General features: G+C 45.2%; 1 protein-coding gene across 1 annotated transcript; it reads left to right on the top strand.

The window, feature by feature from the left end:
- The first annotated feature begins 13,546 nt into the window (after positions 1-13,546).
- LOC133929933 (transcription factor MUTE-like) lies at positions 13,547-14,426 on the top strand. The gene is made up of 2 exons (XM_062376691.1): positions 13,547-14,143; positions 14,254-14,426. The coding sequence occupies exons 1-2, from the start codon at positions 13,643-13,645 to the stop codon at positions 14,371-14,373; spliced, it is 621 nt and encodes a 206-aa protein (XP_062232675.1). The 5' UTR covers positions 13,547-13,642; the 3' UTR covers positions 14,374-14,426.
- Positions 14,427-16,951: the final 2,525 nt, after the last annotated feature.

Genomic DNA, 16,951 nt, shown 5'->3' on the forward strand with positions numbered 1-16,951 from the left:
TCCTCGCCTTCGCCTCTGGCATTGGCAGCGTCTTCTTTTTCATCTGAATGACAGCAAGAGTGAGTACGGAAGGTACTCAGTAAGCCCTATACTACTTCAAGGTGTTGATACATGCATAAATGGGTAATTCAAGGATAAGACTTTACGGTTTAATTTTAAGTGCAAAGCGGTTTATGCAGGTACTCAATTGTATCATTTATTATTGATTTTAAAGCCGCTTCAAATGGTTTAAAACCAGGTAACAAGCTTTATCTAGGGGTTTTCAGTCCTAGGAGGGGCTACACCTCACTCTGCAGTCCCTATTACCACATCTGGCATACCTCTAGTACCACACAACTTCTGACGGATTGATCCAGGAACCTCATCACACGAATGTTTAGTCCACACACTCACTCATTAAGATGCACACGCCCGGAGTCTACTCAAGCGTGACCATGCCTTCGCATGTCCATGACTGTTGACACGGTTATTCAAATATATTTACACTTTATAGAGGTTGTATAACTTTACCCATACGATATGCTCAGCCTCCTTCTGTTGCAGGCGGAGGAGCAAATCATACCGAGACCCTCCAAACACCTTTCCTGTTGGGCTTTTCTACGAGACACCCCAAGTACTAGACCATGTTGAGAATACTAGATTGGCTATGCCGTCTCTCGAAATATTCAATAGAGGGTCAGATGGACCCTTAGCTTCTCACTGCTCCCCAGCCTCCTAGTATGATGCCCAACTCAGTCCGGTGAAAGAAAGTTAAAGTCCTGCCCATATAAGACGCATGGTTGCACGGGGGTGGCTAAGCATGATGACGCAAGACTCGGTCCTTAAGTGGCCGAGCTAGGCATCTTCATTGGCAATAAATACCATCAGGTAACTCAAGCTCCCAAGAGCATCCTCCTCGGAGGACCACTCTACCTACCCGGACAAAAATAATTTTCACCCATTTTTACACATCACCCTCTATATCCCACACGACATCAAGGATTTCATAACTATCAAGAAATTCACAACCAGCAAGGATTCATGGTATATGAGTTATCATTGATAACATTAAATCTTATCTCCGAGGTGAGGTGTTTTAAAAGTGATGTCTCCGAGGAGACGTATTCAGTCCTAAGCATGCTAGATATCACGACGTCATCCGATGTTAATATAGTTAACGACAAGTAATCATAGGGTGATATGTATCCTGGATGATAGTATTCAAGATATGCCATGTGTTTGATAGGATTAACTATTACAAGTAGTTTGTAAAAGCGTAATACATAGGACATGCGATAATAAGTCCGATTTTAGTTGATCATGTAGATTAGTTGGAAACATAGGTTCAATATGATCAAGGAAATAGGACTTGTCTTATCCTTTGTTCTCTTTAGAGTCTTGGTTGTAGTCAGGATCCTCCTCGTCCCTGATGCTTCCTGCGCATCACTCGTAGAACTCTGGTTGCTCTGTAATTGCGACTACGATCAATAATGGCGATACTAGAGAAGAATCAATTAATATCAAATGAAAACCAAATAAGTCCTAATGGCTATCACAATGTGACGAATGAGTAGATCTCAATTTTAGATTAATTTTGGTGAAAGAATCACCGAAATCGGAGCCAGAACGGAAAAGTTATGGCTCCTGGAAGATTTAATCTAAATTAAATTGGAAAAATACAAAAAGGCATTATTTATGAGTGGGACCCACATGAACAGTAATATGGGCCCATGTTGGGTCGGGTACGATCCTGGATGGGCTAGGCCAGGCTTGGGATGCATAGTATCGGGTTGCACAACATCAGGCTACACAGTATCAGGCTGGGTGGTTTAGCGGGCTACAGGAGCTGGGCGCGCCTACGGACTCAAGGCCTTTGGTAGCCGGACCGGCCTGGCAGGCCAGCCGGCCACTGGGCCGAGCCACAGCCAACTTGGCTGGGCTGCCTGGCGCATGGACGGTGGCCTGGTTACGTGTGCGCGTGGGCACGCGGACGTGCAGGGCCGCCAAGGGGGAAAACGGCTCGGCGGCGAGGAATAGCGGCGGAGCTGGTGACGTGTTCTGGCCAAGGATTCACGACAATGAGCAGACGCCGGGATACTACGTGGCACGATGGATTCAGAGGGGAGCTCGTCGATGGTGGCCGACGACGGAAGTACTACGAGACGACGGTTGGAGGAGAGCGAAGCGATGCGAGACAATTGGGTAGCAGCTCCCCTACACTGGGAGGTTCCAACCTGCAAGGAAAAGAGGCCTAGTGCCTCTAGGCATCATGGTGCGATGGTCGGGCCACACTACATAGCAATAACACGCCGACGGCGAGCGCAAGCATAGCAGCGGAGACAGCCACACGGCAGCACGTGACGATAAGCTAAGAGGGAGCCCTGGGGACACCTACACGCTATCTTCTCGGATGGGAGGGGAACTGGGAGGCTCACCAAGCGCGGTGGCGGCGCTGCTTGGCTACTGGCTCGGGCGGGCTCCCGTCGGGCTTCCAGCGATTGGACAGTGGTAGAAGGACAACGGCAAGGTCCTGAAGCTCCTCGGTAGGACGTGGTAGGTGGATCGGCGGCGAGCTGCGGTAGCGTGCAATGGCGGTGGCGATGGCGGAATAGGGGGGAAAGGGGGAGAAGAGAGGTTGGGGCTGCGCTATTTATAGCAGGAGAGGGAGCACAGGGGGTGGTGCGCGTGTGACGTTGGGATGTTGGCACAGCGCGACGGTTAGGTGGCGAAGCGGCGCCCACCATATTTCCCGTGCCGTGGACACTCTATGCCGTCCACGTGCTGGCGGGGCACGAAAGTCGCGCGGTGCCAGGCCCTCGGGCTATAGGGGAGAGAGAGAGAGAGAGAGAGAGAGAGAGAGAGAGGGAGAGAGAGAGAGAGCGCGGAAGAGCGCAGCAGTATGGGAGTGGTCGCGGTGATATTTTCCGGAGGTGGTCGACGCTGTTGCGGTGGCGAACAGCGTGGCACGGCGCGGCATCGCGGCGTGCGGGCAGGCTGTCCAGCGCGAGGGCGTGCAGGCTGAATGGGCCGATTGCGCGATCGCGGCCCAGCACAGGGAAGGAGGGGGCACGGAAAGGAGGGCTGGGCCGGATGCTGTGGGCCACGCGAAGAGAAAGGAAAAAACTTGGCCCGAGAAGAGAGAAAAAAGAAAAAGAGAATAGGAATTTAGGTTTAAATTGAAATTAAAATATTTGAATTTGGATTTGACCTTGGATTCATATCAATTCAAATAAACATATTTGAATTGTGGTTTGGACTAAGATCTTGATTCTTGAGGAAGAATTTGAATTCAATTTGAATTTGGGCTGAATAGAAACTTTGAAAAGATTTGAAGTGAGAGACGTACAATTCAAATCTCCATTCAAGGAAGAATAAAATCCATAAACCAATTGTGTATGAATCAACTTAAGGCAGGGATTACTTTAAAATATATTTGGTGCATTTTGGAATACTTAACCAATTAATATATATGAATTTATATACTAGTATAAAAAAATTTAAACTTGCACTTAATTTTGCTATTAATTAATATGCTAAAACTCAGGATGTTACAACTTTGCTCCTAAGATAATTCTCACCATCGCGGGTACCTTACTCACCCCTTCAAATCAATTTTGAGGCTTCATTAACACCTTTCTTATCCCATACACATACCAAGCACATGACATTTCACACTTTTTGGAAAGATATGATTAATACAAGTAGTTATCATGATTTTTTTTTTGTTTGAGTAGAGAAATTCTAAGCATGCTAGTAAGCAATCCTAATTCAGTATTTTAAATTAAAATTAATAAACTAAGCATGCATATTTATATAGTTTAAGCTTGGCTCTACTTAGTTGTGTTTGAAACATCGGTATAATGTGGTCAAGGTATAAGACTTGCCTTCATAGTAGTCCTCTTTCGCTCCCTCTTCATAGTTTAGATCCTCCAGATTTTTCTCGAATGTCCCTTCCTCTAATGCAAACAAACATTGATAAACGCTTAATCAATAATCTAACATATTCTAAGTAAAGGATAGACCCTAAGTGAGGCTGTCGGTGACACAGGAACCGGAGGTCCCTGAGTCCCGAGGCCAGAACAGCAGAGTGCCACGTGGCGCCCTCTCTCGGGGGTTATCTCCCCGAGGTGCGAGAAGACCAAGTTCCGGGAAAGGGTGCTCGGGGCCACGAATAGTGGTCCCCGAGTACCCGATTTCCTCGATGACCCGAGAAGACCAAGTGCCAGGAAGAGGGTGCTCGGGGCTGCGAACGGTGGCCCCCGAGCACCCAAGTTCCTCGATGATAAGAAAAGCCAAGTTTCGGGAGAGAGTGCCCGGGGCCGCGAACAGTGGCCCCCGAGCACTCGGTTCCCCAAGGACCCGATTAGCTAGTTTCGGGAGAGAGTGCTCGGGGCCATGAAAAGTGGCCCCCCGAGCACTCGGTTCCCCGAGGACCCAAACAGTCAGTTCCGGGAGAGAGTGCTCAGGGCTGCGAACAGTGGCTCCTGAGCACTCGGTTCCCCGAGGGCCTGAGAAGTCCTTCACCGGTGGTTCCCACAGAGGCCCAGCAGTAAGGTGTCAACTGGTGAGAGGCCTGATGCTGCATTTAAGAGGGCGTGTGGCCTGTCACTTTCAACTGCTCCCCCCATGCTTGCTGTCAGTCCCTTCCACGGCCTGGCAGGGAGGCGTGGGGACATTTAATGCACGGGTCCCATCGTGTGTCATCTGGTGCGCCTCGGGATAACGTCGCAGAGCTCGAGGCGCCCCGCCTGCCGCCCTGCTGTGTCAGGCCAGCTCTGACCGGGTGGGCACGCAGGGCTGCTCGGTGGCTGCCCGGTGGGCCCTCCCTGTGGCGCCCGTTGAAAAATGGCATGATGACGAACAAGGTCGGGCGGGGGCATGTTGTCAACCCTCCCTGTCACCTCGTGCAGCAGCCCATAATGGTTGCTTTACATTTATGGCACCTTGGAACTCGCGCCATCCTTATTGGGCACGCTACCACCCCGACAGGTATATAGGCGGGGCGGGCTCCCCGGAGAAAGACAAGGAAGTTGGAGTTCGAGTTCAGCTGAGGACAAGTCTCGAAGAACATAAGACAGAAGCTTAGATCAATCGAAGAACAAGGAGCACGAAGCTCTAAACTAGACAAATATTCTTGTAACCCAGCAGATACTCAGAGAGACATTCTCAGAGCATTTATAGCATACACACAGGAGTAGGGTGTTACGCTCAGTGCGGCCCAAACCTGTCTAAAAATCCCCTGAGCATTTACTACTTCCTGCATCCGATCGTTCCATTTCACCTGCATCTCATTTACTCCCATTTATTTCACATACGAAGCGGATTTAGAATCATCCTCCCGGCCGAATCTCAAAGGGAGTCCCTCCAGATCCTCGCTTGAGGAGTTCACCCTCCGACAGAGGCGAACCTAGTTATTCTAGAGAGATAGATTATACCGCTATCTGCTGCTATGTTAATCTGGAGTATAGGATCTAAGTGATTACTTTACACTATTAAGGGTACTAGGTGCGGTTATTCGTTGAGAACCAGATCAAGTTATTATTTTAATTATACTAGATTAAGGAAATTCTATTGATTTACTAGTTGTGAGGTGGCTATTAGGGTTTCCGATAAGTCTAAGAGTGCATGTGTGTCATTTTCCCTAATTTATGATTATCTGGCATTTTTACCTAATTAACATGTATTAAATTATTAATTACCCTAACTAGGTTACTATTTATTCTAATGAAAAATATTTTAATTATTATCTACACAAATTAAATTAGAGAGGGAGAGACTTGGAATTTTATCAAAATTTACGGGTGTGACACCTTGCATTAAACACTAAGCCAAACTGGAAAATTTCGCTAACATAGCTACGAATGCTACTAACAGACTATTAGCGTGTAGCCGTGTTAGCAGCTGCAGTGGGTGAAACATTTCAAATAATTGATTTACACACGTATGGCTAAATTTTGGTTTGATCACTATATTTTCATATCCACCGGGGGAGGGGGCTCAAACCCTACTTCTGGCGCCCCTTCAATTTTTTTATATAAAAAAGGAAGAAGAAGAGAAAAAGAGGAGGAAGATGAGGAGGAAGAAGAGAGAAAACTTACTTGTTTGTCCTAGATGCACCAGTATCCATGTACCTTATGCATCCACCATTGCTCATTTTACACTACTGTAAAAGAAGTTATCACTGCCGGTTTAGAAATGGCACCACTTCCAGTTTTGGATATAAACCAACAATGATAGTCGATCTCAAATTCGATATTTTTAGAGGAAAAAAGATTACACTCGATGAACGAACCCCTGTAGCTTCCGTGGGAGCCGATTCATTGAATATAGCAAATTACACACTTGAGTAGTTTGTAGGAGTCGAATTTGTGACCTCACCTCTCACGTGAAGTTTCCTTACCATCTCACCTTATAGTTTTACCTAATGGCTACAAAGTAATTATTCTTTTGATTATTTGAGCATCTAGATTGCTTCAAATAAAAATATTGTTAACTATAAAGTTGTACATCTCGTCGAGAGCTATAATTTTTATATAAAGTTTGTCTCTATCCAAGTTGGTATGAAAAAATTATAATTTTTTTGAATACCAATCCGTGCACTATTCGATAAAACAGCCATACCTTTTGCATACAGAGTTCGATTTTGACATTTCACCTCTACTTTCGAAGCTAACGAGGAGTTGCATCTGAAAAAAATACCTATCTTTACATTGGTACCTTTCTTGACCCCCAAAAGGCTCAGAAGATCATCGACATAACCTTTGAAATTTTTGGTCAAAAATTTATATTCTCCAATTTGCCTGGTTTTTTTTTTTTTGCAATATGGTGCTACATCTGAAAGTCAATACTACGCAGACACTTTATCAATCTAAGTTATCAAACTCACGACAAAAATCTTTCAAGTCACAATTTTCAAATGTGTGGCTCTGTGTGTGGCTTTTTCAATCCTGCCTACTAGAGTTACACAAGATCTAGCAAATTACTTTGTGGGTCTGTGCATGTTTTTTTTTAACTTTTCCTGCATAAATTTTTAGATGATTATTTAGGTATTTATATGTGTCGGAGGGTGAACTCCTGTCGCAGGGATCCCGAGAGACCCCTTTTTAGAGATTCGGCCGGGGGGATGATCCTGGATAAGCTTGTTTGGGAAATAAGCGGGAACGGAAACAAATGCAATGGCTGGTGGGAGATGATCGCCCTAATGCGAGAAAAATAGGTGCACCGGGGTTTAGACAGGTTCGGGCCGCACGGAGGCGTAACACCCTACTCCTGTGTGAGTGCTATATCTATCCTTGAAGGGATTTCTTCAAGGATGTAACTGGTTACAAAAGAGAGAGCCACTTACAGAGAGCTTGAGGCTCTCGTGTTCTAGTTTTGCTTGAGCTGGTTCGAGCGTCTGCGTCCTCTTCTTCACACACTTCCGGTCCCTTTTTACGTGTTCTCCATCCTTTCCTTTTATAGGCGCGCCGACCTCAACATATCCTGAAATGGGAAAGAGGGGATGCGAATGCCAAGGTGCCACGGAGAAAGGCGTAATCATTTCGTCTTGGCGAAGTGACAGGGGAGGTGGAGAAATGCGGCGCGCATCCGACCACCCGCCATTGTGGAAGCCCTCGGGCGCCATAAAGGGGGCCCACCGGGCAGCCTCAGAGGTGCCCGGTGCGCCCACCCTGTCTTGTTCTTCTGCCAGGGCAGGGTGGCAGGCGGAGCGCTTCGATTCTGGCAACGTTATCCCGAGGCACCCGGATGAAACGGGACGGGACCCGTGCATTTAATGGACCCACGCCCCCCTGCCAGTGCATGGCAGGGTCTGACACTGGGGCGTGGGCAGGTGAGAATGTCAGGATATCAGGATGTCAGGCCGCGCGTGCCTATTAAATGTGGCATTGGGCCTTTGACTGGCTGACACCCCGACGATGGGACCCTTCGGGTCGTCGAATGATCTTGCGCAAACCTTCGGGGAACTGGGTCCTCGGGGGCCGCCACGCGCAGCCCCGAGCACTCTCTCCCGAGGACTTCGGTGAGACCTTCGGGGAACTGGGTCCTCGGGGGCCGCCACGCGCAGCCCCGAGCACTCTCTCCCGAGGACTTCGGTGGGACCTTCGGGGAACCGAGTCCTCAGGGGCTGCCACGTGCAGCCCCGAGCACTCTCTCCCGAGCACTTCGGTGGGACCTTCGGGGAACCGAGTCCTCGGGGGCTGCCACGTGCAGCCCCGAGCACTCTCTCCCGAGCACTTCGGTGAGACCTTTCGGGGAACGGAGTCCTCGGGGGCTGCCACGTGCAGCCCCGAGCACTCTCTCCCGAGCACTTGGGTGAGACCTTCGGGGAACCGAGTCCTCGGGGGCTGCCACGTGCAGCCCCGAGCACTCTCTCCCGAGCACTTGGGTGAGACCTTCGGGGAACCGAGTCCTCGGGGGCTGCCACGTGCAGCCCTGAGCACTCTCTCCCGAGCACTTCCTTCCCGATATTTGGGCTCTACGGATCATCGGGGAACTGGGGTGCTCGGGGACCAGAGGCGGCGGCCCCGAGCACCTTCTCCCGGGACTTAGCTTCTTCTTATCTTGCAGGGTGGTGACATGTGGCGGATGGACGGCCTGGTCTCGGGACTTAGGGACCCCTGGTTCCGAATACACCGACAATATGGTTTCAAATAAAAAATTATCAACTACAAAGATCTCATCGAGACCTATAATTTTCAGTTGTCTCCATCTCGCTCCTTATGAAAAAGTTATAAATCTGAAAATCTATTGTATTTTATTATCACTGTTAGTTCATGACTAGAACCAACATTGGTATCTGATTATCATTGCCAATTTTGCCGAATGTGCTATTACTATCGCTTTTTTATATGAACCGATAAGATACTTTATCATTGTTAGTTATTTCTAAATCAGCAGTGAAAATAACGCAACTTTTTCTATACACTACTACAAAACACCACATATGTGCCGGTCCATTAGTGCTGGTTCAATAGTAACCGATAATGTTGCTGTATCAGTATTGGTTCTTAAACTTTCGCGCGTGAACAACCACTAAGGAGTTAAGAACGGACACTGATACATCAGTACCGGTTCCAACCACGAACCTGCATTGATAGTGTCTATCAGTGCCGGTTCCATATACCAACCGACACTGATATGGTCCTACAGTATAAAACCCGTCTTCTCCCCCCAAGCGCGACTAGAGCCGCCGCAAGCCCACCAGAACAGCGTCGTTCACCATTTTTGCCATCTCTACAGTTGAAGGAATCAAGATTTGGAGGAGTCAAGTGCTCTAAGGTTAATATGATGTTCTATATTTCTTTTCTAGATAGATTTACTTGGTAGATTACTTTAGGGTTGATGCTTGGTGCTTGTTCTACGATATTGGATTTAGAGATGCAATTGAGATCTAATTTAGAAAAAGTTTGCAACTTTGTCATTGTTAGATGTATAGAGATGATCTACATTTTATTCTTGGTTGGATTTAGTTGCTATATTGCTCTAGATTTGAATTTAGATGGTTGTTATTTGGTGTTGAATTTTGGAATTAGCAAGATCTCCATTATGATATAAATTATAGAAAGATCGATATTTTCTCATTGTAGATGATTTAAGGAGTAGATTAATAGTCACATGTAAATAGATGTGGGTGCGTACATTAAAATCTATGGATAATTGCAAATTTGTCACTACTAGAACTGTTATTGCCATTAAAAAATTGTAAAAAAAAATTCACTAGATTTGTCATTCGAGTGGTATCCTTGCAAAGAATAAAAATCAGGGGTATTTGCAAATGCCCCTAAAATCTAGCTTCAATTGTTTAGTAAGTGGTTTGCGTATATTTTTAAAGTCTTGAATTTAAATAATAATCCAGTGAATTTTCTCTGTTCATTAATCAACATAGTCAATTGAACACAATTGATAGAATACTGTGTTATAGGGATGGCACGCCCACTCATAGGTCGCAATCGGACACGGCAGTCTTTGGAAGGCGGGTCCCTGACTCGGCCCAAGTACCGGAAGGAGATGAGTTCTCAAATAGGGACCAATCAAGATGTGAGGTAATTCAATAAATTTGTTCTAGATTTTCAAATGTTTAATGATTATAAGTTGAATGTGTTTAATTATAATGATTTGCAGATGGACCGGTCATGGATGTACAAGGATCGAGGGTCAGAGTTCTTTGTTGGCTTTGAAGATTTTCTGAGGGCTACCGCAGTGTACAAGAAGACAAAAAGGAAGCGTGCCAATCACTATATATGTTGTCAATGTATCGACTGCAAGAACGAGAAGCAGTTTTCAAACATAGCAGATCCGTGCACACTTGTTCGCAGGGGTTTCAAGGCTGGTTATATCCGTTGGACTGAGCACGGTTAACTTGAAGATGTTGGGTGTAAAGGGCAACCAATAGTCGAAGAAGACATAAGCAACGATATGACATCTAACGAATACTTTGATATGTCGACATTTGAATATACTTTTGTCGAGAATGATGGAGGGGACACTTTTGTTGGCAACAATGAAGACGGTTTAGAGCAAATGTTGCGCAATGGAGAGGGGACTTCATCAGTGAAAGACAACATCAAAAGTTGCAGCACATGATAGAGGACTGTAAAACACCAGTTTATCCGAACTGTAAAGATAAGTATAGCAAGTTGCATGTGGTGCTGGCACTGATGCAAATGAAGTCTAACAATGGTTGGACCGATAATGGCTTGAATGAATTGTTAGAATTCTTGAGGGAATTGTTTCCAAGGGGGAACGTGTTGTCCGAAAATACATACCATGCCAAGCAGGTTGTGTGCCCGTTGGGATTGGAAGTAGAGAAAATACGTGCATGTGGAAATGACTGCATGTTGTTTCGCGGCGAGGATGCAGTCTTGGAAGCATGTCGTGTTTGCAATGCACCACGATACAATCGCAACGTTGATGACATTTATATACTGTGACGACACTTGATGTTTTAGAAATAAAATTTATATGTGCTTGTGTATATATGTTGCGATAAAACTCGACATCTCGGAAATTAAATTTATACATGCGTGTACATAAATATACCGTATACTATTATCGGCAACCGCCAAAATTTAAAAATGTCACAGAATTGACAGCAACCGCCACATTTTAAAAATGATGGGATAGTACATATATCAGTGCCGATTTATTTTACCAACCGGCACTGATATGTGTACTATCAGTGCCGGTTTGATCCATGAACCAGCAGTGATAGTGATTTTCAGTGCCGGTTCCATACTCGGCAGTTATAATCGTGGATTATCAGTGTCGAGTATTTAGTGCAGGGTCCAACATCGATATTAATAAGGTTTTGAAACTAATATTGTTCACCTGTTTTGTAATATTGATGGTAACAACACTCTGGACCCATTCGGTTCAAACTGGAGGTAGCTAGGGACTTTGATTTAGGAACTGGCAGACTTCTCTTACATTATTTTTTGATTTATATAGGGTGTGTTTGTTTTCTCGTATCTCTCCTAACTTGATCCAGTGGATATGTAGAATTCTGAAAAAAAAAATCCGTTTAGTTGTCTGTATTTGTTGTTGCAGTCTGGCTTGATGGGTGTAAATTTACGATCTTATCCTAGTCTGATAGATGCAGACTCTGTATTCGCTTATGTAGGAGAGTCTACTTGTCAGTGTTATAGAATCATCTTTATGTGAGTAACCAATCGTAATCTCAACTCTTGTATCCGCTCGTATAACCTCAGATTTAGTCAAATCAAATATAAACTCATATCAGCTTGTCCAAACAAATACAACCAACCAAAAATTATTTTTTAATAAATATAACTCCCTTTAACCTACTTATATTATACAACCTCATCTGAAGAACTAAACACACCCATATTGCTGATGGTGTAGTACGATACATCTATCTTGCTTCTTAACCTTATCATCTCCTGACCTGATGTAGCCAGGATTATGGCTAGTAGTGTATATGTGTATGCTACTCATGCTTACTACTGCTTCTCAGTGAATCTATGGATTCCATGTCAACAATAATTTCAAGAATCAAGTGTTATCAACTTATTATCGATTTGTTATGGATCGGAACAAGCATCGATTAGACTATTTGGTTACGTTTTATGGTTTTCTACACATGTTTAATGTGGTCGACGGTTGGTTATGGCATTCCTTCTGATCATAAATATATATCGTTTTGGATAAGATATGGTCTTCACTGCATAGCTTTAATTACTATTTTCTATCAGAATATACTTATAAAATCTATTAAGTTTGTGATATAATAAAAACATTTGGCAAGACAAATCAATAATTATAATTTTAAGGTTTTCAAACTAAATATTTTGAAAGCCAATGTTAATCAAAGTTTAATGTTTGATCAAACCTTTTCTAAAACGATATATATTTATGAATGAAGAGAGTATTTACACAATATAGAAAAATATAAAAAGTTAATATTATTCATATAACCGTGATGTAGCCTAGCTTCGTGGAGAATCATGATTTAAACCATTGAGAACGATGACTATGACGGGGTAATATAAATCCAGTGTAGCAACCAATTTCTGCAAACCTAGGATCACAGATTAATTTATCTCGGAATCCTTTCAACTGTCTCTAGTCCGAGGGCTAACACAGATAGAATAATTTAGCATTTACCTTAGCCTTCATGGGATTAGAAAAAAAGAAAGAAATGAAAGAAAGGCGCACTATTCCTCTATTGGGCCCTATATGGGCCGATATATTTTTTTTGGTAACTGAAGGTCACCCCGTATCGTATGGGACCTCTCATGATGCTGTAAATGTAATTTATCACTGTCTCCTACAGTAATTAACCTTGGCATGCACACAGTAAATGCTAGGCACGTATTGCGGCCTGTTGCGAGTAAATGAGCGCGGCCGAATTAATTTAATCTGGAGATGCTGCTTCAATTCATTGCGCTCATGCAGATGGGGACATGCATGCAGCTAGCTAGGGTTTAATTTGTTTTATTTGTGTAAATTCCAATGGATCTCTCAGTCCCTCTCCCGTGCCGCGTGCGCTGGGTTGGGAGGGAGTAGCAACTCCATCATGCAATTGAAATTGCACGGTCACGATCACCATGGGGACATGCATGCATTGCCGTGCAGCGCAACAATATATATATATATATATATATATACACTCGCCGTTAATACAGCAACTACATCTCCATGCATGGATGATGGATGGAGACGAATGAATGAGAATGAATCTCTCTCTCTCCTCTCTAGCTAATACCGTAGGAGTAAGACGATCACACATACGACACTAGTGCAGGTATAGGCCGTATGCATGCATGGGACCCCACCTGGGCCACACGTACGTGCAGTCATGCAGATGAGGCCAGGGGACGAAGTAGCTAGTAACCCGCGTCGAGTCTTCCATGCACGTACGCACAGCTAGCACATCTCTCTCTCTCTCTCTCTCTCTCTCTCTCTCTCTCTCTCTCTCTCTCTCTCTCTCTCTCTCTCTCTCTCTCTCTCTCTTTCTCTCCCTCTAAATCTCTCTCTCTCTTCTCTCTCTCTATATATGTATATATCTAGCTATATGCAGCTGTACATCATACCGATCGATCGAGGAGCTAACAGGTGGCGCTTACTTATACGTACGGATTTGGCCAAGGTACGTACTCGTCTCGTCGATCGCCCCACACACACATAAAAGAAGAAAGAAAGCATGTCGCACATCGCGGTGGAGCGCAACCGGCGGCGGCAGATGAACGACCACCTCAAGGTGCTGCGCTCCCTCACGCCCGCCTTGTACATCAAGCGGGGCGACCAAGCTTCCATCATCGGCGGCGCCATTGAGTTCATCAAGGAGCTGCAGCAGGTGCTCGAGTCCCTAGAGGCCAAGAAGAAGCGGCGCAGCCACAGCTTCAGCCCCAGCCCCACGCCCAGCCCGCGCTCCCTCCTCACCGCCGGCAGCGGCAGCGGATCCGACGTCTCCCCAGCCACCGCCATCATCAAGGTCAAGGAGCTCGCCGCCTCCTGCAACTCACCCGTGGCCGACGTGGAAGCCAGGATCTCCGGCTCCAACGTCCTGCTTCGCACGCTGTCCAGGCGCATTCCTGGGCAGGCCGTCAGGATGATCGCCGTCCTCGAGACCCTCCACCTGGAGATGCTCCACCTCAACATCAGCACCATGGAAGACACCGTCCTCTACTCATTCGTCCTCAAGGCACGTCGACTACCAATCGATCGCTAGCTAATTTCCTCTTAGCTATTAGCATTCCAACCGATCTCTTGTACGTACGTACTAATTAATTTCATGAATGAATTACGTTGCAGATTGGGCTCGAGTGCCAGCTCAGTGTTGAGGATCTTGCCTACGAGGTTCAGCAGACCTTCGTCTGCTGCCATCAGGAGCTGGACCAGGATAATCTCATGTACTCGGCCATGGCGATATAGTTATCACAACAAGTACTCCGATATGATCCATCGGGCGGCCGGACCAATCATATATACGCATGCAGTTCTATATATCTGTGTCATGTTATGATATATGTTACTGGATCGTGAAATGATCAGTACCCTGCTTCTGTCTAGCTATATATATAGTCAACAAGTCAGTATTCTTTGTTGGTATGGTGATCTCGCGCTAACAATTTTGACCGAGAAACAGGGTTTCACTCCCACTTACGCGCGCATGATCGGAAGTGCCACCACTACATTCCGTTGGCTTAGTCCCTGTCTATCCGTGCTATAAAGTTTGGTCACGACTCCTAACGATAAAAAGATGGAAAAAAAAAACCAAAGCAATGAAGGTGACCCAAACCAAAACCCACTGATTGGGTGCAAGCACAGCAGTGGCTAGAAGGTCAAGGCCGAACCATATCACAGCTCTTCCCTAAGCCCCTTGACTGGCACGACGACATCAACATGCATGGGTTAGTCCTCTTAATTCTGCAATTAGTTTAGGTGTTCATATTGATTAGGCTACGATGCTATTGCATTAAGCCCTCCGGTTTCCTATCATTTGGCATCATAACCGTATAGCCTAGTCCATGAACCCTAAGCTTGGTTAAGTTTCGAATTAGCCTCGGTTAATCACATCGCAATTTCATGATTATGTTCATGCCTAAGGATCTCTAGTATCGGGCTAGTGGTATTAGCATTTAGAAGGAGGGGATTGGGCGATTTTCAGAAACCTTAAGAAAAATCCCCAATCTCCTATACCCTAGATCCAAAATTCCCCAAATTATGAAACCCTAATGTAGAGTTTTGGTGGATCACTTACGGTTTTATGCACTTCTCGTCGCAGTTGAGGCCGTTAGAGTCATCATGCTCCATTCCTCATGTGGGTTCTTCTCCACGGCTTGGCCACACGTGAGTCTCCTAGCATGCCTTTTCGGCGCCATCACTGCGAGCTTCTCCTTCAGCGTGTGCACCATAGCAAGCCCCCCTTACACCATGCGTGCGCTGCCGCCTACACGGGCGCCACCGCAAATCCGCTCGACGGAGCTACGCTAACTTCGGTCGCACGCATGCTCCAACGAGAGAGCCTGCTGTAGTGCCGCTCTGCTGCTCACTGCTCTGCTCCTGCTCTCACCGCAGTCGCTCTCTCTCATGGGAAAATGTTGGGCGGCCGAGTGGAGAATGAGGATTAGGGTTAGGTCATGAGGTCGTTGTTGTTTTGTTCCACACGGAAGTGATGTGCACTATGTAAGAAACCAGCAAAGAAGACACTACATTAGTGACAGATGCTCAACATGTGTCACTAATCTTATTAGTGACGGGTCCAATAAAACGCGTCACTTGTCCCTTCTGATCGGGACCAGATATATACTCGTCACTCATTAGTGACGGGTCAAGTTGTGACCCTTCACTAATGACTAGGTCATCAATGACGGGTCGTCCTAGGCCGGTCATTAGTGACGAGTTAAGTTGTGACCCGTCACTAATGATAAGCTCATCAGCGACGAGTCATCTTAGGCCAGTCATTAGTGGTGGGTTACAACTTGACCCGTCACTAATGATCCACTCATTAGTGAAGGGTCATCTTATTCTAGTCATTAGTGACGGGTCAACTTTTTATTCGTCACTAATGACCAACTTCATTCACTAATGACGGTATTCACAAATATTTTTTATTTTTATTTTATCTTTCTCTTATTTTTCTCACCTCAGCAGCACTAGAATAGCAACCATTGTATATTTTTTCTCAAGTTTGATGTAAGGTGTGGCGGCTATGAACACGAACACGCGTTTCGAAAACGGTGCAAAAAATTTTCGGCGGCGAGAACTCAATCATCCAAGCCGTTTCTGGCCAAAAAAAATTCTCCGAACCAGACAAAGTCGGGGAGAAATGGATGTAACTTTTTTTAGATGTCCGTAGAGTAAAAAATCTGTCGAAATCGGAGTCCGTATACAAAAGTTATGCCTATTTTACCTAATGCACTCTAGATCACCTATCAAATTATAACCCTCGATGAAATTTGACAAAAATAGTCATTAGTGATGGGTCATGGTTATGACGTGTCACTAATGACCTTCGGCAAAGAATGTTAAAATGATAAAATATCTTATTTCTATCACAACTACGTGATGGCAGATGTGGTAAGGTGGCTACACACGTGAGGATGAGGTCGCGAGTTCAAATCCTATGGAACGCAAACTTGAAAACAATATGAAAAAACGTGACCTATGAGGCATATGAGATGGGCCTGCGTTGGGATAGCTCGGGTGAAAAAAAAAATATTTTTTTGACTTTTTTGTGTTCAAAAAATACGAAAAATATTCATCGGTCATTAGTGACGGGTCAAGATTACAACCCATCACTAATGTTCAGTCAATAGTGACAGGTCACGATTACGACCTGTCACTAATGACTTATTATTAATAACGTGATAAGAGTGATAGGTACGAGATCCGTTACTAATATTAGTTATCACTCGTCACTAATAACTTTTTTTTATGTAGTGATGAGATATTGATTCAGATCTGATGGCTAGTGTGTTGTGCGTTCACTGGCTCACGATTGTTTTTG

The sequence above is a fragment of the Phragmites australis genome, chromosome 9 (assembly GCF_958298935.1).
Source record: "Phragmites australis chromosome 9, lpPhrAust1.1, whole genome shotgun sequence".
Taxonomy (NCBI): Eukaryota; Viridiplantae; Streptophyta; class Magnoliopsida; order Poales; family Poaceae; genus Phragmites; species Phragmites australis.